This window comes from Globicephala melas, chromosome 7 (assembly GCF_963455315.2).
Source record: "Globicephala melas chromosome 7, mGloMel1.2, whole genome shotgun sequence".
Classification (NCBI taxonomy): Eukaryota; Metazoa; Chordata; class Mammalia; order Artiodactyla; family Delphinidae; genus Globicephala; species Globicephala melas.
The window spans coordinates 27785183-27807624 of NC_083320.1; the positions used below are offsets into that span (position 1 = coordinate 27785183).

The 22442-nt window shown below is 35.8% G+C and overlaps 1 protein-coding gene across 1 annotated transcript in view; it reads right to left on the reverse strand.

The window, feature by feature from the left end:
• Positions 1–22442, reverse strand: part of PTH2R (parathyroid hormone 2 receptor) — a 103873-nt gene that overhangs the window by 70671 nt on the left and 10760 nt on the right. Inside the window, exon 2 of the mRNA XM_030853312.2 lies at positions 4761–4863. Within this exon, the coding sequence (XP_030709172.2) occupies positions 4761–4863 (103 nt within the window). The remainder of the gene's footprint in view (positions 1–4760; positions 4864–22442) is intronic.

The following is a 22442-nucleotide window of genomic DNA, read 5'->3' on the forward strand; positions in this document are numbered from 1 at the left end:
TGGCACAGAAACAGAAATATAGATCAACGGAACAGGACAGATAGCCCAGAAAGAAACACACAAACATATGGTCACCTTACCTTTAATAAAGGAGAATATACAGTGGAGAAAAGACAGCCTCTTCAATAAGTGGTGCTGGGAAAACTGGACAGCTACATGTAAAAGAATGAAACTAGAACACTCCCTAACACCATACACAAAGATAAACTCAAAATGGATTAAAGACCTAAATGTAAGGCCAGGCACCATCAAACTCTTAGAGGAAATCACAGGCAGAATGCTCTATGACATAAATCACAGCAAGATCCTTTTTGACGCACCTCCTAGAGAAATGGGAATAAAAACAAAAATAAACAAATGGGACCTAATGAAACTTCAAAGCTTTTGCACAGCAAAGGAAACCATAAACAAGACCAAAAGACAACCCTCAGAATGGGAGAAAATATTTGCAAATGAAGCAACTGACAAAGGATTAATCTCAAAAACATACAAGCAACTCATGCTGCTCAATATCAAAAAAACAAACAATGCAATCCAAAAATGGGCTGAAGACCTAAACAGACATTTCTCCAAAGAAGGTATACAGATTGCCAACAAACACATGAAAGAATGTTCAACATCATTAATCATTAGAGAAATGCAAATCAAAACTACAATGAGATATCATCTCACACTGGTCAGAATGGCCATCATCAGAAAATCTACCAACAATAAATGCTGGAGCAGGTGTGAGAAAAGGGAACCCTCTTGTACTGTTGGTGGGAATGTAAATTGATACAGCCACTATGAAGAACAGTATGGAGGTTCCTTAAAAAACTAAAAATAGAACTACCATACGACCCAGCAATCCCACTACTGGGCATATACCCTGAGAAAACCATAATTCAAAAAGAGTCATGTACCAAAATGTTCATTGCAGCTCTATTTACAATAGCCTGGACATGGAAGCAACCTAAGTGTCCATTGACAGATGAATGGATAAAGAAGTAGTGGTACATATATACAATGGAATATTACTCAGCTATAACAAGGAATGAAACTGAGTTATTTGTAGTGAGGTGGATGGACCTAGAGACTGTCATACAGAGTGAAGTAAGTCAGAAAGAGAAAAACAAATACCGTATGTTAACACATATATATGGAATCTAAAAACAGAAAAAAAAAATGGTCAGAAGAACCCAGGGGCAAGACGGTAATAAAGATGCAGATCTACTAGAGAATGGACTTGAGGGTACGGTTGGGGGGGAAGGGTATGCTGGGACAAAGTGAGAGAGTGGCATGGACATACATACACTACACTACCAAACATAAAATAGATAGCTAGTGGGAAGCAGCCGCATAGCACACAGAGATCAGCTCGGTGTTTTGTGACCACCTAGAGGGGTGGGATAGTGAGAGTGGGAGGGAGGGAGATGCAAGAGGGAAGAGATATGGAGACATATGTATATGTATAACTGATTCACTTTGTTATAAAGCAGAAGCTAACACACCATTGTAAAGCAATTGTACTCTAATAAAGATGTTAAAAAAATAAATTAATTTAAATAAAATACTATTAAAAAAAGATGGATTTCAGGAAGAAGAAAAATTATAAAAACATACAATTAAGATAAAACTATATGATAATAGCATATAATTTGGAAGCAAAGTATTTCAAAATGCTTTCATTATTTGAGAGAGGGAAGTTATTGATAACATTAAACTTTCTTAAATATACATGAAAAAATTCTAGGTTAATCACTAAAGAATTAAATATAACATATATCTTCCAAACTAGTAGGGGGAGGGAGGATAAAATAAGGAAAGAAGTTTCAATCAATTCAAAAGAAGACAACAGAAGGTGGAAGCGGGGAGTAGAAGGGACACACAGGAAGACCTGGTGAAATTAAAAGCCCAAATAAGATGGTAAAATTAAATTCAAATACTGTATATTCATTATCATAATTAATGTAACTAGCTAAACTCTTCAGTTAATAGACAAAGCCTAACAGAATAACAAGAAGTCCACCTGTGTCTCCTTTATAAAAGATACTCCCCAAACATAAGTAAACAGAAAAGTTTAACAGAAGAATGGGAAAAGATAAGGAATTGCTGTTTAATGGATTTAGAGTGTCAATTTTGCAAAATGAAAATTTTCTGGCGATTGGTTTGCACAACAATGTGAATACACTTAACACTACTGAACTGTACATCTAAAAACATTTAGTATGATTAATTTAATATTATGTGTATTGTATAATAATTAAAGGTTTCTTAAGGATGGGAAAAGATGTGCAAGGCAAATACCAAAGAAGAAAGAACTAATGTTGTTTATTAAATATTATTATTTTAATATAATAATTTTATATTATATATTAGTTAATATTTTTAACAGCTTTATTAGAGTATAATTGCTTTACAATTGTGTGTTAGTTTCTGCTTTATAAGAAATTGAATCAACAATGACTAATGAAATAATGATCACTTTTGTCCATTATATGTAGAGTGAGACTAATTCCTGCCCAAATGGTCTCAATACACTGTATGTGTTTACATAAAAAAATAAGAAATTGAATCAGCTATACATATACATATATCCCCATATCCCCTCCCCCTTGCGTCTCCCTCCCACCCTCCCTATCTCACCCCTCTAGGTGGACACAAAGCACCAAGCTGATCTCCCTGTGCTATGCAGCTGCTTCCCACTAGCTATCTATTTTACATTTGGTAGTATATATAAGTCCATGCCACTCTCTCACTTTCTCCCAGCTTACCTTTCCCCCTCCCGTGTCCTCAAGTCCATTCTCAACGTCTGCATCTTTATTCCTGTCCTGCCACTAGGTTCTTCATAACCCTTTTTTTTTTTTTTAGATTCCATATATATGTGTTAGCATACGGTATTTGTTTTTCTCTTTCTGACTTACTTCACTCTGTATGACAGGCTCTAGGTCCATCCACCTCACTACAAACAACTCAATTTCATTTCTTTTTATGGCTGAGTAATATTCCATTGTACATATGTGCCATATCTTCTTTATCCATTCATCTGTCAATGGACACTTAGGTTGCTTCCATGCCTTGGCTATTGTAAATAGAGCTTCAATGAACATTGTGGTACATGACTCTTTCTGAATTATGGTTTTCTCAGGGTATATGCCCCGTAGTGGGATTGCTGAGTTGTATGGTAGTTCTATTTTTAGTTTTTTAAGGAACCTCCATACTGTTCTCCATAGTGGCTGTATCAATTTACATTCCCATCAACAGTACAAGAGAGTTCCCTTTTCTCCACACCCTCTCCAGCATTTATTGTTTGTAGATTTTTTGATGGCCATTCTGACTGGTGTGAGGTGATACCTCATTGTAGTTTTGATTTGCATTTCTCTAATGATTAGTGATGTTGAGCATTCTTTCATGTGTTTGTTGGCAATCTGTATATCTTCTTTGGAGAAATGTCTATTCAGGTCTTCTGCCCATTTCTGGATTGGGATGTTTATTAGTTAATAATTAAAACAAAAGTAAACTAGAAATAAAGAAGGCTGCTTCATATCAATGGAATGTTTGATTTACTAGGAAGTATAACATTTATAAACTTGTATATACTCAATAACATATTTTCAAAATATATGAAGCAAGAAAATTCATCCTCGGAGTGGGATATTTTAAGATATATATATATATATATATATCAGGAAAGAATAGGTCAAATAGATGAAAAATCATAGACACAGAATACATGAACCACACATCCAATAAGCTTAACCTAGTGGACACTATAAAACACTGTACTCAGAAACTGGACAGTACACATTCTCTTGAAGACCATATAGGATGTTTATCAAAACTGACCCCAATATAAGTCATTAAGTCTCAACATACTTTTAAAAATTAGTATCATGCAGACCACATTCTCTGATCATAACCAACTGAGAAATCAATCACAAATTTTTTTTAAAGCATAGCTTTAAGGACATTATCTACTTCATTCAGATTGTTGGGAATTTAAAGAGTTCAGTAAGTAGCACCTCCCTCTTTTTAAAAAATGTCTTTGAATTATATTCAACTATCAAGGCATTTCACTATATAAAACATTATAATCTTCCCACTACTCCAATTCAATAAATGACTTTACTCAGTGGCCCCATTTAGGACTGTGAGTGACCATCAGACCCCAAGGAACACAAGCCACAGGTCCCTGTGCAGCTGCAACGGTAGAGGCGCACAAGAGCACCAACACTACCACAAGCTCATCTGCAGCTTTGTAGTTTTGTTTTTGTAGTTTCCCACTTGAACTTGGAACTAACTGAGAAATTACATAAGGAGTCAAGCAGATGAAGATAAAATAATCATTTTATTAAGCAGAGAGTTTTTTGGAGAACATGGTCTATGTATGTATCAATGGGCTTGCTTATTGGCTCCTTTGAATTTTACATACTACCTAAAACTGCAGGTGATACCCACAAGTACAGAGCCTGCTCCTCCAAGCTTACTGCACAGTCAAGGGCAAAACAATATGCATGCTCTCTGCAGACAGACAGATCCCAAAGACAGGTCTGAGGGAGACGCTGATGTGCACGTGCCTGGTCATTCTCAAACTCACAAACCAGGCAAGTCACTCATCCACAGGGAGCGAAGAGCTGGTAGGTTAAAGAGATGAAAAGAGCGTTATTCTGCTACACAGCTCTCCACATGGAAACATGGAATGATTGATGAGGAACTCCCTAATACTCACTAAGGAGGAAATTTGCATTTTTTGTGAAGACCAGTGTGCTCAGCATCTTTACCTCCTTCCTGGAGCTGGGCTGTGATGTTGAGTTCACACTGCACTTTAGCTTTCAGCACAAGGACAATCTGCTCTTCTATAGTAACGGTGCCATCAGAATCCAGCTGTAGACATGAACAAAATACAAGCAGAGAAAAACATGCCTGTTACTTTTGTTTAAAGCCACGATACAATCTTTCATTATTTCACCTTCTAATTAATTAAAAATTAGTTTTGATGTGAAGCTATCTGAAATAGTTCTTTATCTGAATCAAAATTCAAAAATCCATCAACGTATAAGATTTTAGAATAATCATACTTTTACCCTGATTAGCCTAAAGGAAAAAAATCCCCTTTGTTAAAAGTTAAAAAACTCCAGAAATTTTTAATTTAATTAGGTAAGTCTAATAGACATAGTATAATCAGAAAAAATAATAAACATATTGAAAATTTCCTGAAATGTTACAAAGACCAATATTTATTAATCCTCTTACAATATGTCAGTTATGGCACATAGAAAGGAGAAATGGACTAGAAGACTATGCTTAGCTCTACTGAAAATTTACCAGTGAAACAAATCATTCCATGTTTTGGGGCTTTGGTTTACTCATCTATGAAATAAGAGGGTTACACCAAATGGTCTCTAGTTAACTTTTTGCTATTGAGATATTATTGACAGATAACATAAGTGAGTTTAAGGTGTACTATGTAATGACCTGATACATTTATATATTGTGAAATGACTACCACAATAAAGTTAGTTAACACCTCCTTCCCCACATAATTACCTTTTGTGTGTGTGTGTGTGATGATAATATTTTAGATCTACTCTCTTAACTTTCAAGTATATAATAAAGTACTGTTAATTATAGTTACCATGTTATACACTAAATTATAGTGTATAGTGTATAGTTACCATGTTATACACTAAATCCCCAGAACTTAGGTAGGTAGGTATTCATGGCTCTCTTGTGAAAGATTAGTTCATGTATGCGTGAGTTTATTTCTGGGCTCCTGATTCTTTTCCATTGGTCTATGTCTGTTTTTATGCCAGAACTGTGCAGTTTTGATTACTATAGTTTTGTAATAAAGTTTGAAATCAGGAATTGTGATGCTTCTAGCTTTGCTCTTCTTTCTCCGGATTGCTTTGGCTCTTCAGAGACTTTTGTGATTTCACATGAATTTTAAGATTATTTGTTCTATTTCTGTAAAAAAATGCCATTGTAATTTTTATAAGGATTTCACTGAATCTCTAGATGGCGTTTGGTAGTATGGACATTTTAACTATATTAATTTTTCTGATCCATGGACATGGGATATCTTCCCCTTAATTTCTGTTTTCTTCAGTTTATTTCATCAATGTCTTGGAATTTTCAGTGTACAGATATTTACCCATTTTGGTTAAATTTATTCATTATCTTTTATTCTACTGTAAGTGGAACTGTTTTCCTTATTTCTTTTTCAGAAATTTGCTGTTAGTGTATACAAACACAACTGATTTTTGTATGTTGATTTTGTATTCTGAAACTTTACTGAACTCATTTATTAGTTTTGATAGCATCTTTAGGGTTCTCTAAATACATGATCATAGCATGTTCCATTAGAGACAATTTTACTTCTTCCTTTCTGAGTTAGATGCCTTTTATTTCTTTTTCTTGACTAATTGCTCTGGCTAGGACCTCCAGTACTATGTTGAATAGGAATGGTAAGAGTGGGCACTTTTGTCTTGTTCCTGGTCTTAGAGGGAAAACTTTCAACACTTCATCATTGCATATGATGTTAGCTATGGTTTGTCCTTTTTGCATTAATACTGTGACTCTATAATGGTAAAATGCATCAACATATCCATTATCCATTTAATCAATATTTGTTAAATACTTTTTAATGTGAAAAATAATATGCTTAATATTTTATAGTAAAGATTTTCATTTTCAATTATTTTTATGTAGTACATTTTCTTCAAATAAAACACCTCATGAGAAAACCTCGTGTGTGTGTGTGTGTGTGTGTGTGTGTGTGTGTGTGTGTGTGTGTAAAATAACAGAACTTCCCTGGCTGAAACCTAGGAAGAGGCAACTGCAGAATCACATTGTCTCACTAATCTGTACCTTCCTTTATACCTGAACTTGCTCTGAAAAACCACAGGGCTTTTTAAAGCATTGTCAGAAAAAATCACTATCAATAGGAATAGAAAGATGTATAACAACATTTTATAGGACTCCAACACAATGCTTCTTTCTACTGGGTATCTTTCACTAGATACCGTCATACATTTTCCCACCCTGGAGCATGTTTCTAACATATAACACATGAATAATAAATGTTTGTTGGATGAATTCACCTAGATTTGGTTTTAACACTACTAGCATTAAAAAGAAATTCTATTATTGGAAAACTTCCATTTCAAAGAAATATCTTTTAAATATGATAAAACATTCATAAGCATGTGTTCAAAGTATGGTGCTTGGACCACCTGAATCTGATGCCTATGTAAAATGTAGATTCTTAGGCTGCACACCCACCCAGTGAATCAGAATTTTTTTCTGGAGGTAGAGACTGGTAATTTTCATGTTTCACAGGAACCCCTGATTCTTATACTTACTTTAATGGGTTTGAGAACAAACATATTTGAAGGTACAAGTTGATGATGAAGATCACGCTATTAGTCAAGGTTCATTCAGAGGAGCAGAACTATTAAGAGATTGAAATAGATTATAGATAAAAAGGTAGAGGTAGAAATAGAAATAAGGCTAGAAATAGAATAAAGTATGTGTTACAGAGATTTGACCTATACAGTTGTGGGAGCTGGTTTAACAGTCTCCAGAAGGCTAATATTTTTGTCTGATGCTGAAGCTAGAAATCTGTAGGTCAGGAGTCAAAAAGAGAAGATGAGTGTAAAGAGAAGGAGAGTGAAAACAAGCTGGAACCATCAGCATGAGCTAGAAACCATGAGGACACACTGGAATCCATGTGAATTCTTGGTGCCTCCAACCTTCATGATGGGGGTGCCCAGCAGAAGAAGCCAGCACTCTCATCATGGACCTAAATATATACTTTGCCAAGGAATCAGGTAAGTTAAAGGAGGACCCAGGGAAAGATGACATAGTTGCAGGCCTGGCTGCTATCCCTCTCCCATGAGATCAGCCAGCAGACAAGCAACAATGTCCATGAGATACAGAAGTGCCTGCTTTGACTATCTGAGTGTAAAAAACAAAATAGCTGCTGTTCACCTTTGCCCTCAAACACTCATGAAAAAATGTCTCTTGTGGCTCATCTTAGCCAAAAATATGAAGGGAAGGGAATTCTGGGTAATACAGTTTAACATAGCCAAGTTGACATTACAAACCCACCGAAATCCACATCTGTCAACTTGGCACCCATATACAGCTCTTTAAACCACACAATTTCCAGAAAACTCAATAACAAAGTCATGCTTCCATCTAACATGATACAATTCATTTGGTACCAAGAGTGATTCCAGAGGGACAGAATTTTAAGGAGGGAAAAATCTGTATTTGTCATCTATAGCTGTGTAACAAATTAACCCAAAACTGTGTGGCATAAAACACCAAACACTGTTTATCTCACAGTTTAGGAGAGGATTAGCTGGGTGCTTCTAGCTTAGAGTCTCTTATGAGGTTTCAGTCAAGAATTTACCCATAGATGCTGTTAACTAAAGACTTGACTAGGACTGAAGGATCCACTTCCAAGATGGCACACTCACATGGCTATTGTCAGGGGGCCTCAGTTCCTCAGTAGCTGATGCTTCTCTCCATTTGAGTGCTTGAGTGTCTACAACATGACAACTGGCTTCCTACAGAGTAAGTGATTCTGGAGAGAAAAAAGGAGAAAGCTTCGATGCCTTTTATGATCCAGTCTCAGATATCACTTACAGTCAGTCCCATCAGATTCTACTGGTTAAAAGCAAGTCACCAACTTTCATTCCAGGGGAGAGGAATTAATCTCTACCTCTTAAAGAAAGGTATCAAAATATCTATAAATATATTTTTTCTTTCTTTAAAAAAAATTTTTATTGAGGTAATATAAAAATTTTTATTGAGATAATATTGGTTTATAACATTATATGTTTCATGTGTACAACATTATATTTCTAATTCTGTATATCCTACAATGTGTTCACCACCAAAAATTTACTTTTCATCTGTCACCATACAGTTGATCCCTTTTTTTTTTTGGCTGCATTGGGTCTTCGTTGCTGCACATGGGCTTTCTCTCTGGTTGTGGTGAGTGAGGGCTACTCGTTGTTGTGGTGCACGGGCTTCTCATTGTGGTGCCTTCTCTTGTTGCAGAGCATGGGCTCTAGGCGTGTTGGCTTCAGTAGTTGCGGCACATGGGCTCAGTAGTTGTGGCACGCAGGTGCTGAGGTGCGTGGGCTTCAGTAGTTGCGGCATGCGGGCTCAGTAGTTGTGGTGCACGGGCTCTGGGGTGTGCAGGCTTCAGTAGTTGTGCATGCATGGGCTCAGTAGTTGTGGCTCACAGGCTCTAGAGCACAGGCTCAGTAGTTGTGGTTCATGGGCTTAGTTGCTCCGCGGCATGTGGGATCTTCCTGGACCAGGGATTGAACACGTGTTCCCTGCATTGGCAGGCAGATTCTTGACCACTGCACCACCAGGGAAGTCTCCAGTTGATCCCCTTTATCCATTTTGCCCTCTCCCTGCCACTTCCCCTTGATAACCACTACTCTGTTCTTTGTAGCCATGTATTTGTTTTTGTTTGGTTTGATTTATTCTTTTTTTCTTTTTATTTTCCACATATGAGCAAAATCAAAAGGTATTTATCTTTCTCTGTCTGACTTATTTCATTTAGCATAATACCCTCAAGGTCTGTGATGTCACAAATGGCAAGATATTTTTAAACAATCACAATTTTCTGCAGGTGGTCATCTGTTTTCTAGAAAGAGAATACTGAAAATTATGTTTTCTGTGGATTTGTTAACAATAATAGGGTCCAGAGCTTTGAATTTCTGTTTTCTGTTAGGGACTTAGAGATTCTTTAATCAAATATGATAATAAAACCTATCAATTTATCTAAATTGATAACCTCTCAATGATACAATCCTTTGCCATCCCCAAATCTTTAATATCAGGCTGCAAATAAAATTATCCTCTAGAATTGTTCTTTAAGGAAAGTGGGAAAACAAATCTTTTAATGTTGTGCAATAAGACATTATGGACTGAACATCAGAAATAGAAAGATGTTTACACTACTAGCTATAGGAAGTACACTTAGAGATTATTGATCATTATGATTTTACATGACATAAAATTATAGACTGGCAGGTTAAACTGAAATGAAGGATACAGAAAGAATATCTATCATAAGAACTAGTTTTGGCATCAAAAAATTGCCTTATTCCTGAAAATTATGAATTTATTATTTTCTAATGTATTTGTAATACAAAGAGTAGATCAGTAAAAAGGTATGTAGTTTAAAGATTTCTGGATAGTAGTCATAGTTCAATGCCCATATTTATTTTAATGTGAAAGGAGAAAATAAAACTAATTTTGGGGATTGGAACACACACCATAATTTAGGTATCAGGCTAACACAATGCAGATTCTGAGTTAAAAGCAGCTACATTAAAAGTGAGCCATAAAAATCTCACTTATCAAAAAGGGAGAACAAAATGGAAAGAGACAAGCCAAGTGAATGGGCCAGGAGGAAAAACTGACTTCTTCCCATCTATTATCTAGAAACACTCGGGCACCATTCAAATTGGTTGGCTTTATTTTTATTTTATTTTAATTTTTTCTGGCTGTTTTTTCAGTTCAATAGTTACTTTCTTTTACTTCAATCCCAGAAAACACTGGGTAATCTGTGACCAAGTTTCAGAACTATAAATTTGATTCAGAGAAATCTGACCTCAAATATTAAACATGAACATTTCAAATCACCCCTTGTACCATTTTTACCTGAACAAATTCATTTTTGTTTCCTTTTGTGCAGATGTAGCCTTTTTACTGGGATAACCTTTTCAGGCACATAATCATCAAATAAACTACAGCTTCTAAAGATAATTTTGTTCTAAAAAATGTGGCCAGTTTAACCAGGAGCAAGTTTGATTAGCGTGTGCTAATTGATGACCTGTTAAATTGATTTTTAGTCATTTCAAATGAGAGTAAGAAAATGTTTCCTTTATATTGTTTTCTCTTCTGCCTTTGTTACAGAAACAAGTGTTCTTTACCATAGAGGGACATTAAAATCACAGTGTACTTAAAAGAGAAGAACAGTCTTCATATTCAATGTCTATTATTCCAAAAGCAAAATTGCATCCAAAACAAAGTGGTACATTTAGAAAAACAGATGTTAGCAATTTTTCCTGGGCAAGTGATCATTTACAATTTGAAAGTAAATGTTAAATTTCAATCTGTCACATATCTGATGGCTAAAAGAAGCTGTAATTTGATCATGTATATTTTATTAAAAGTACGTAGTTATCTTTATATATATTAATTGTTACTGCCAGTACATGTGAATCTTCATAATTACAATATTCACATATGTTCCATTTTCAAACAACCATGAATCCATAAATTAGATGTAGTATACAAAAAGAAGCATTCTGGAATTTCTACTTCTGGCATTGATGGAGTATATGCATTTCCTTCTATTCCTCCCAATGAGTACAACTAAAAACTCTGGACATTATATATAAAATGAACATAAGATGAATCTGAAAAGTGGAGAGCAAAATATAGACCAGCTAAAGACCTCAGATCCTGAAGAACAATACTGTGGTAAATTCTCTGGGTTTTCTTTTTAATCTCATATATTCCCAACTTGGAGTTGGAGAAAGTGGGCAACTCTGAAATATCAACAAGTGCTGGCCAAAAAAAAAAAAACAGGCCTCAAGAAAACCCTGCTCTCTATAGCAAAGAAAGGAAAGGGGCAGCCTGACAAGACAGAAAACTTTTAGACAATAACAGCTTAATCCAAGCCAAACACCACAGAAAAACTGCAGTCCTACCCCAACCCATACCTACCAAGGCCAAGTGGAGAGCCTAGACTTCCATCCTTGCCAGGCTGTAAGGAGGGGTCCCTACACCCTCCCCAGAGTGGTTTCAGAGCAAAGTAGAGGGTCGGTACTCCTACCCACAGTGGTCTGTAACAAGGCCCTTCACATCCCTGGTATCAGTGGAGATTACATGGGGAGCCTAGACTTTCGCCCCGAGCTGGCAGTAACGAGATGCCCCTACATCCCCTGCACTGGGGTGGTGTCAGAGAAGACCTAGTGGAGAGTCAGTCTAGTAACAATGAGGCTACCCCACTGTGGTGTTGGTGAAGACCACATGGGGAGCAGAATTCACACCCCCACCCAGCAGTAACAAGGAACTCTCCAACTTGAGTGCAACAGATGCTGGCTGGGGAACCTCAACTTCTACCTCCACTGAGCGGTAACAAAGAGATGCCCCCATTTCCTCAGTTATATTAATACCAGATAGTTGACTTCTGAGCAAACTACCAGAGAACAAGAGGGACATTATATAATAATAAAAGGGTCATTCCCCCAAGACATAGCTATCCTAAATGCATATACATCAAAAAAGAGAAAAACATGTGAAGCAAAAACTGATAGAAGTGACAGAAGTAACAGACAATTCCACAATTATAGTTGGAAACTTCAATACTCCTCTCTCAACTGATAGAACTAGACAGAAGATCAACAAAGATACAACTCAACCCAGAGGATCTAATAAACGTTTATAGAACACTTCACTCGACAATGCAGAATACATATTCTTTCCAAGTGCTCACAGAATAGATACCAAAGCAGACCATATCCTGGGCCATAAAACAGATCTCAACAAGTTTAGAACTGAAATCATACAGAATATGATCTCAGCCCACAGTGGAATCAAACTAGAAATCAATAAGAGAAAAATACCAGGAAAATCTCCAAACATTGGAAACTAAACACACTTTTAAATAATCCTTGGGTCAAAAAGAAAGGCTTAAGGGAAATTTTTTTTAATGCATTGAACTGAATGGAAATGAAAATACAACATATCAAAATGTACAGGACACAGATAAAGCAATGCTGAGAGAAATTTATAGCACTAAATACCTATATTACAAAAGAAGAAAAGTCATACATCAACAACATAATCTCCCACCTCAAGAATAAAATAAAACCAAAGAAAATAAAAGGAAGGACACAATAAAGATAAAAGCAGAAATCAGTGAAATTGAAACAGCAAAACAATATAGATTATCAATGAAACAAAGAGCTGGTTCTTTGAGAAGGCAATAAAGTTGATAAACTTCTAGCAAGCAGACAAAGAAAAAAAAGAGCAGACATATTAAATTATAGAAATGGAGAACAGATTAGCGGTTGCCAGGGGTTGAGGAGGAGTGAGGAGTGGAAAGGAGGTGGGTGTGGCTATAAAAGGGCAACAGGAAGGATCCTTGTTGGGATGGAAATGTTCTGTATGTTGACTGTATCAATGTTAATGTGCTGGCTGTGTATTGTGCTATAGCTTTATAAGATGTTACCCCGGGGGAACCTGGGTAAAGGATACACAGTTCTCTTTGCATTTTTTGTTTACAACTGCATGTGAATCTACAATTATCTCAAAAGTTAATTTTTCAAAAAAGAATTATGTTGTCCTCATTTTAAAAAACACAATATGTAAAAACATTACCTCATTCTAGTAAATGAAGATTTGCCACAAGGTGGTTGTAAAAAACAAAGGTAAGTGAGAATTGTTCAAATATGATTATTTTATAATTTTGCAAAAACATTTCTCATAAAGTGAAGTTTCTTTAATGTTTAAAAGTCCTCTTAGAAAGTTACTATAACATTCATATATCAAATTAGACTATAATTTGGAAAGGATTAAAAGAATATGTTTATTGAATTCTGCTGAGGAATGGGATCTGGACAGCTGCTGACCCTCAGAGCAAGGCTGATCATCAGCTCATAGGACATACATTTTAAAAAAGAATACGTTTAAAGAGAATGAATTCCCTTGGAGGCGACATTCTATTTTCCATAGTCCATGAGAAGGATGAGCTGGCCTAATATAAAGTATTTTGCTTGTAATTTAGGGTTTCTCGTATACTCTAGAATTGATTGCCAAATAATAAATCCATTTTATTAACTCTCTAATCCATGTTTTCACACAGGCCTCAAAAGAGTTCATATATACCTATTAATGTTTTATTTTACATTCTTAAATGCTGCTGTCACTCTCAAGAGTATGATTCCCTTGAGAGTGGCCAAAGTTTTCATATTGTAAAGGGAGTTTGAAAATGAAACATGTTTTTAATTATTTAGAATGTATTGTCTGTAATATTCAGTTAGAATAGAGACAGGAATCTGCCATAATAAACTGATAGTTTGGGGGAAAATATTATTGAACCACCCACCTTTAATTCAATCACCAGCTATGGAAGTGTTCCCCCAATTTGTCCTTTTTTTAATTCAAAGAAAAACAAGCAATATGTATAAAATACAAGCATAAATACCATAAAAACCACAAAAGTGTCCATACTTCTCAAGTTTTATAATCCTTTCACAAACTGACCTCTAACCCAGAACTAAATCTGAAGACCAGGCCATTTTGCACATTTGGCTGTATAAAATTCCCCATGACCCTGTTCATATGAGAAGCAAATTAAAAGCAGTTTAAGAATAAAATGTATCTAAATGAATTTTTTTATAAAACAGAAACAGACTCACAGACATAGAAAACAAACTTATCGTTACCAAAGGGGAAAGTGGTGGGGAGGGATAAATTAGGAGGTTGGGATTAACATATACACACTATTATATATAAAATAATCAACAAGGACCTACTGTATAGAACAGGGAACTCTACTCAATATTCAGTATTAACCTATATGGGAAATGAATCTGCTGTACACCTGAAACTAACACAACATTGTAAATCAACTACAATACAAAATTTTTTTTAAAATTTTAATAAAAAAGAATTTCTTTAAAGAATAAAATGTGTCTATCTACACCATGGCTCAGTAACAGTTAAGATGACAGCATTCGGAATGCGATCACATAGAGCTGTCATCCTGCACACCTATTATTCATTCTTTCTCTTTCATTTCAACCACATGAATTTATTGTAGGTATTTATAGACCTCCAATTAATAATTAGAATCAAAGCACAGTTAATTCTTTTAAGAGTCATATAATGATTATAGAAATGGAGAACAGATTAGTGGTTGCCAGTTATTGGGGGAGCATGGGAGGCAAGAGAGGAGAGGGAAGTGGTTGTGGCCATAAAAGGGTAGCAGGAGGGATTCCTGTACTGAAACTGTTCTATATCTTAGCTGTGGTGGTGGTCACGTGCATCAACATGTAATAAAACTGCATAAAACAAAATACACAAATAAATGAGTATATGTAAACCCAGTGAGATCTGCATAAAGTAGGTGGATTATATCAATGTCAATTTCCTGCTTGGGATATTGCACTGCAGTTATGACAGACGTTACCAACGGGAGAAAATGTGTGAAAGGTATACAATATCTCTGTATTACTTCTTTTCTTTCGTTTTTTTTTTTTTTTGCAGTATGCAGGCCTCTCACGGCTGTGGCCTCTCCCGTTGCAGAGCACCGGCTCTGGACACACAGGCCCAGTGGCCATGGCTCGTAGACCCAGCTGCTCTGTGGCACGTGGGATCCTCCTGGACCGGGACACAAACCTGCATCCCCTGCATCGGCAAGCAGACTCTCAACCACTGAGCCACCAGGGAAGCCCTCTTTTTTTTTTTAATTTTTGAATTTTATTTTATTTACTTTTTTATACAGCAGGTTCTTATTAGCTATCCATTTTATACATATTAGTGTATATATGTCAATCCCAATCTCCCAGTTCATCACACCACCACCCCAACCCCTGCCACTTTCCCCCCTTGATGTCCACACGTTTGTTCTCTACATCTGTGTCTCAGTTTCTGCCCTGCAAACTGGTTCATCTGCACCATTTTTCTAGGTTCCACATATATGCATTAATATACAATATTTGTTTTTCTCTTTCTGACATACTTCACTCTGTATGACAGTCTCTTATCCATCCATGTCTCTACAAATGACCCAATTTTGTTCCTTTTTATGGCTGAGTAATATTCCTTTGTATATATGTACCATATCTTCTTTATCCATTCATCTGTCAAGGGGCATTTAGGTTGCCTCCATGAGCTGGCTATTGTAAATAATGCTGCAATGAACATTGGGGTGCATGTGTCTTTTTGAATTATGGTGTTCTCAGGGTATATGCCCAGTAGTGGTATAGCTGGGTCATATGGTAGTTCTATTTTTAGTTTTTAAGGAACCTCCATACTGTTCTCCATAGCGGCTGTATCAATTTACATTCCCACCAACAGTGCAAGAGGGTTCCCTTTTCTCCACACCCTCATCACCATTTGTTGTTTGTATATTTTCTGATGATGCCCATTCTAACTGGTGTGAGGTGATACCTCACTGTAGTTTTGATTTGCATTTCTCTAATAATTTGTGATATGTTGAGCAGCTTTTCATGTGCTTCTTGGCCATCTGTATGTCTTCTTTAGAGAAATGTCTATTTAGATCTTCTGCCCATTTTTGGATTGGGTTGTTTGTTTTTTTTAATATTGAGCTGCATTAAGCTGTTTATATATTTTGGAGACTAATCCTTTGTCCATTGATTCGTTTGCAAATATTTTCTCCCATTCTGAGGGTGGTCTTTTCGTCTTGTTTGTAGTTTCCTTTGCTTTGCAAAAGCTTTTAAGTTTCATTAGGTCCCATTTGTTTATTTTTGTTTTTATTTCCATTACTCTAGGAGATGGATCAAAAAAGATCTTGCTGTGATTTATGTCAAAGGGTGTTCTTCCTATGTTTTCCTCTAAGAGTTTTATAGTGTCCAGTCTTACATTTAGGTCTCTAATCCATTTTGAGTTTATTTTTGTGTATGGTGTTAGGGAGTGTTCTAATTTCATTCTTTTACATGTAGCTGTCCAGTTTTCCCAGCACCACTTATTGAAGAGACTGTCTTTTCTCCATTGTATATCCTTGCCTCCTTTGTTATAGATTAGTTGACCAGAGGTGCATGGGTTTATCTCTGGGCTTTCTATACTGTTCCATTGATCTATATTTCTGTATTTGTGCCAGTACCATATTGTCTTGATTACTGTAGCTTTGTAGTATAGTCTGAAGTCAGGGAGCCTGATTCCTCCAGCTCCGTTTTTTTCCCTCAACACTGCTTTGGCTATTCGGGGTCTTTTGTGTCTCCATACAAATTTTAAGAGTTTTTTTCTAGTTTTGTAAAAAATGCCATTGGTAATTTGATAGGGATTGCATTGAATCTGTAGATTGCTTTGGGTAGTAGTATTTTAATTGGATTTGTCCTTTACTTGTCTTTAAATATTAGTACTGTTATTAGTCATATACAATTGTATATCAGTTGTGTATTTATTGTAAATTATACCTTCCTCTTTGGTATTTTTTTAATCTTGGATTTACCACTATACAATTCTAACATTTAACTTTCTTCCTGATTAAGTTTCCAGGGTAAATGTTTAGTTAGCCCTTTGACCTTAACCTTTCTGGAAAATGAGGAAACTGGTACACTTTTACTCTCTCTCAAGTTTTATCTACACCCAAGTATTTATTTCTGCCATACGTAAGTTTTAACAGCTAGTTGAGCAAAAGTCCCTTATTTATGCAATTTTTCCATATTGATTACTAAAGATTAAATTTTAGTCCAATTAGGAAAAAGAAATCTGTTGGCTTTGATTGAAACTACACTTAAATGATGAACAGTTATATGCCAACAAATTAAACAGCCTAGAAGAAATGAATAAGTTCCTAGAAACATACAACTGACCACTACTGGATTAGGAAGAAATAGAAAATCTGAAATGACCAATTTTAGTAAGGAGATTGAATCAGTAATTAAAAACCTCCCAACAAACAATAGTCCAGGACTCGGTGGCTTCTACCAAGCATTAAAGAAAAATTAATACCAATCCTTCTCAAACTCTTTCAAAAAACAGAAGATGAAGAAATACTTCCAAACTCATTTTACGAGACCAGCATTACCCTTATATCAAAACTAGATAAGAACACTACAAGAAAAGAAAATTACAGGCCAACATCCTTGATGAACATATATGTAAATATCCTCAACAAAATATTAGCAAACTGAATTAAACAATATATTAAAAGGGTCATACATCATGATCAAAGGATTTATTCCAAGGATACAAGGATGGTTCAGTATCTGCAAATCAATCAATGAGATACATCACACTAACAAAATGAAGGACAAAAGTCATATGTGATCATCTCAATAGATTCAGAAAAAGCATTTGACAAAATTCAACATCCATTCATGATAAAAACTCTAAACAAAATGGGTACAGAGAGAACGTACCTCAACATAATAAAGACCATATATGACAAGCCCACAGCTAACATTATACCCAAAGGTGGAAAACTGGTATATTTAAAATAGATAACCAATAAGAACCTACTGTATAACACAGGGAACACTGCACAGGGAACCTAAATGGGAAAAGAATTTGAAAAAGAACAGATACATGTTTATGTATAACTGAATCACTTTGTTGTACACCTGAAACTAACACAACATTTTTAATCAACTATGCTCCAATATAAAATAAAAAATTTAAAAAATAAAGTCAATAGAAACCTGAAAAAAATAAACCTAATTACTTGCTAAAAACAAAACAAAGGTGAAAAGCTGAAAGCTCTTCCTCTAAGGTCAAGAATGGCCACTCTTGCCACTTATATTCAACATACTACTGGAATTCCTAGCCAGAGCAATTAGGAAAGAAAAGAAAGGAAAGGCATACAAATCAGAAAGGAAGAAGTAAAACTGTCTCTATTTTCAAATGACATATTATATATAGCAAACCCTAATGACTCCACCAAAAAAACTGTTAGAATTAATAAACAAATTCAATAAAGTTGTAGGATACAAAATTAATACACAAAAATCTGTTGCATTTCTATACACTAATAATGGATTATCAGAAAGAAAAATATTTTTTAATCTCATTTACAATTGCATCAAAAATAATAAAATACTTAGAAATAAATTTAACAAAGGATATGAAAAACCTCTACACTGAAAACTATAAGACATTAACGAAAGACATTGAAGAAAACACATATAAATGGAAAGATATTTCATGCTGATGGATCAGAAGAATTAATATTGTTAAAATGTCCATACTACCCAAATAATCTACAGATTCAACGCAATCCCTATCAAAATTTCAATGGCATTTTTCATAGAAATAGAAAAAATTTTTCTAAAATTTGTATGGAATCACAAAAGACCCTACATAGCTAAACCAGTCTCAAGAAAGAAGTAAAAAGTTGGAGACATCACACTTCCTGATCTAAAACTATATTACAAAGTTATAGTAATCAAAAAAGTATGGTACTGGAAGAAAAACAGATACAAGATCAATGGAACAGAACAGAGCCCAGAAATAAACCCACATATATATGGTCAACTAATTTTCAAGGATAGTGTCCTCAATAAATGGTGTTGGGAAAACTGGACATGCAAAAGAATGAAAATGGACCACTATCTTACACCATATACAAAAATAAACTCAAAATGGATTAAGGTCTTGAAGGCAAGACCTGAAACCATAAAATTCCTAGAAGAAAATATACAAAGTCAGCTTCTTTACATCAGTCTTGGCAGGTGTTTTTGTTTTGTTTTGTTTTGTTAATTTGACACCAAAAACAAAGACAACAAAAGCAAAAATAAACAAGTAGGACTACATCAAACTAAAAAGCTTCTGTACAGCAAAGGAAACCATCAACAAAATGCTATTTCACCCCTACATGTATGTTTATATTTTACACAATCAAATGAGTTATGGAGAAAAAGGTGGAAGGACACATATTACCTGAGTGGGATGGGGATGGTGGAATGGTGGTGAGAGGAAAGAAGGAGGAAAAGTGTGTGTCAAACAGAAAAAAAAGTCATTTTTTGGAAAAATATGTACTGTATGTCAAATGAAAAAGTAACATATAAAGTTTCATTTATAACATAACTGAAAGTATGTATTCATTGGATATGTGCATAGCCAAAGACTAAATGAGAATGTAGGCAGATTTTGTCTTGGATTCCTATTATGTTTACATACTAATTTCAATAAAGTTCTTTCTAAAAGTTAAAACTATATTGATAATTTGAAGAAGTCTGAATCCCTAATATATTAAAGATCAAAATCTTCTACTCTTTACAAATAAAAAATGAAACCCAGAGTTTAGCCACTTATCTATGGTCACCCAGCTCAGTTATAGTAAAATGTGCACTAACAGCCAAGTTTCCTGTCTCCCAAGGAAATGTTCTCACACAGGACTGATTCTATCATTCAAGCCTGTTCAATAATGTGCTGTACTATGACAGAGTCCATCTCATGTGGAAAGGAAAGCAGACAATAATTAGCACTATCAAAACTGTGTTGACAGAAAGACAAATAGTATATGATCTCACTTATATGTGGAACCTAAAAAGTCAAACTCATGGAACCAGAGACTAGAATGGTGGTTACCAGGGGCTGTGGGGTGGGGAAAATGTGGAGCTGCCGGTCAAAGGGTACAAATTTCCAGTTATAGGATGAATAAGCTCTGGGGAGCTAACCTAGAGCATGGTGACTAGAGTTAACAATACTGTATGTATACTTGAATTTTGCTAAGAGAGTAGTTTTTGTTTGTTTGTTTTTGCCATACTGCACAGCTTGTGGATCTTAGTTCCCTGACCAGGGATTGAACCCAGAAGTCCTAACCACTGGACCGCCAGGGAATTCCCACTAAGAGTAGATCTTAAGTGGTCTCATCACACACACACACACACACACACACACACACACACACACAAAAGATAACTATGTGAGGTGACGAATGGGTTACTTGACAGTGGTAATCATTTCACGATATATAGAGATATTAAATCACCAAGTTGTACACCTTTTTGCAAATCACATTATATAATATAAAAAAGAATAAAATAATAAATAAATTAGCCACTCCTCACACACACACAGTGTTGACCTTTGTGGGGACATAACAAATCAAGAAGATCATTTCCTTCAGGCAGTAGGCAACCAGAATTTGAGTTACAGAAAAATCACACTACAGGCCAAACTGCAGTGTCCAATATTCCATTTATAATTGGTGTTACCACCCCAGGCAACACATCTGTCATGTGGCACAGTTGTAGGATCCTGGGAAAGAGTAGTGGCTTGGAAAATTAACATGGTTGGTATTATATCATCAGCAGTGAAGAGAATAATTTTGAGCAAAAGCAATGAAGTAAAATCACCATTAATAGGTCAACAAACTATAAGGTAAAGTTTCACATAGTAGAAACACTGTGCACTCATTAGCTATAAAAATTGTGCATGTTTATTAAGCGAATAAAGAAAAATTACAATGAGAACTTGTAAATTAAACAATGTTCTAAGGCCTCTCAAAAAAGGTGTGAATAAAACTTTGGTTTCCCTAATTTCTGATATAATGATATCAGAAACAGCTAGTTTTCCATCAGACAACAGCTAGTTTTATGAACGAAAAAGAGGAGGCCAAGATGTAACAGTTCTTAGATAGCTGAGTGAATAATAGGAGAAAAAAGGAGGAAAAGGTAGGCTGTATTGAGCAGTTTAGTTAATAGATTGGGAATGATAAAGGGGTTCTGAACAAGTAAGAAGTGAAAGTCTATGGTCTTACTGTAGGTAAAGTAAAACTGCTGGGGGAGGTCATCGAGAGGACATGACCACAGGTAGAGCCGAGGGCTGGACCCAGGCAATCAGAGGCTCCTCACCCCCTCCCCTGCCCTTGGAATGCACACTCTGTCCACTGTTCCCACAGTGAGAGCTGTTTTCATGGACGCAGCCTGGAGAGAACATGTTGTTGAGACCATCTGGATGGTACACGTGACTGAACCTGGGTAAGGCCTCTATATCAACTTATAAGAGGTGGCAGGTGAGTGTGGAGATCTCCTCATCTTGCTGCTGCCCAAGACAAGCTTCATATTAAGTTCCCTTGCTTATTAAACCTGCCACCTACCAATGTGGAGTGATCTGCCTCTTTCTTCCATCTCTCCTTGCCCTCTGTGTACAGGAGCCAGTTTCACATTTTACTGGGGGAGCTCCTGAGGTTTTGAACCAACAAAACTTAACCCACTAAGGGCAAAAAGGGGGGTACTATATTTGATAACATTGTGAGAGATCAGGGTAACTTGGGACACAAACCTTGGAGAGACTAGGGGGAGAGACACAAGAGGCTACAATTCAACAATAAGATGTTTTGTCAAGTTGATTTCCTCTCCCAAAGGAACCATCATCACTCAAAGGCTGGTTTAAACATTAACTCAAATTTAGAAACATTTACAAAAATGCTGAACGTGCTCTGCTTGTAAACGTGAGCATGTATTTCACTATATTTATATTTCCAGTGACTATCACATTGTCTGGTGCATGAGAGACCATCAAAGTATCAATACTTGCCGATTGGAACTGTCATGAATAAAACGTTATGGGGTTTTTTGTTTCGGTTTTTGTTTTTTTTAATTAGATAGGATACTTTTTTTTTTTTTTTTTTGCGGTACGCGGGCCTCTTACTGCCGTGGCCTCTCCCGTCGCAGAGCACAGGCTCCGGAAGCGCAGGCTCAGCGGCCATGGCTCACGGGCCCAGCCAC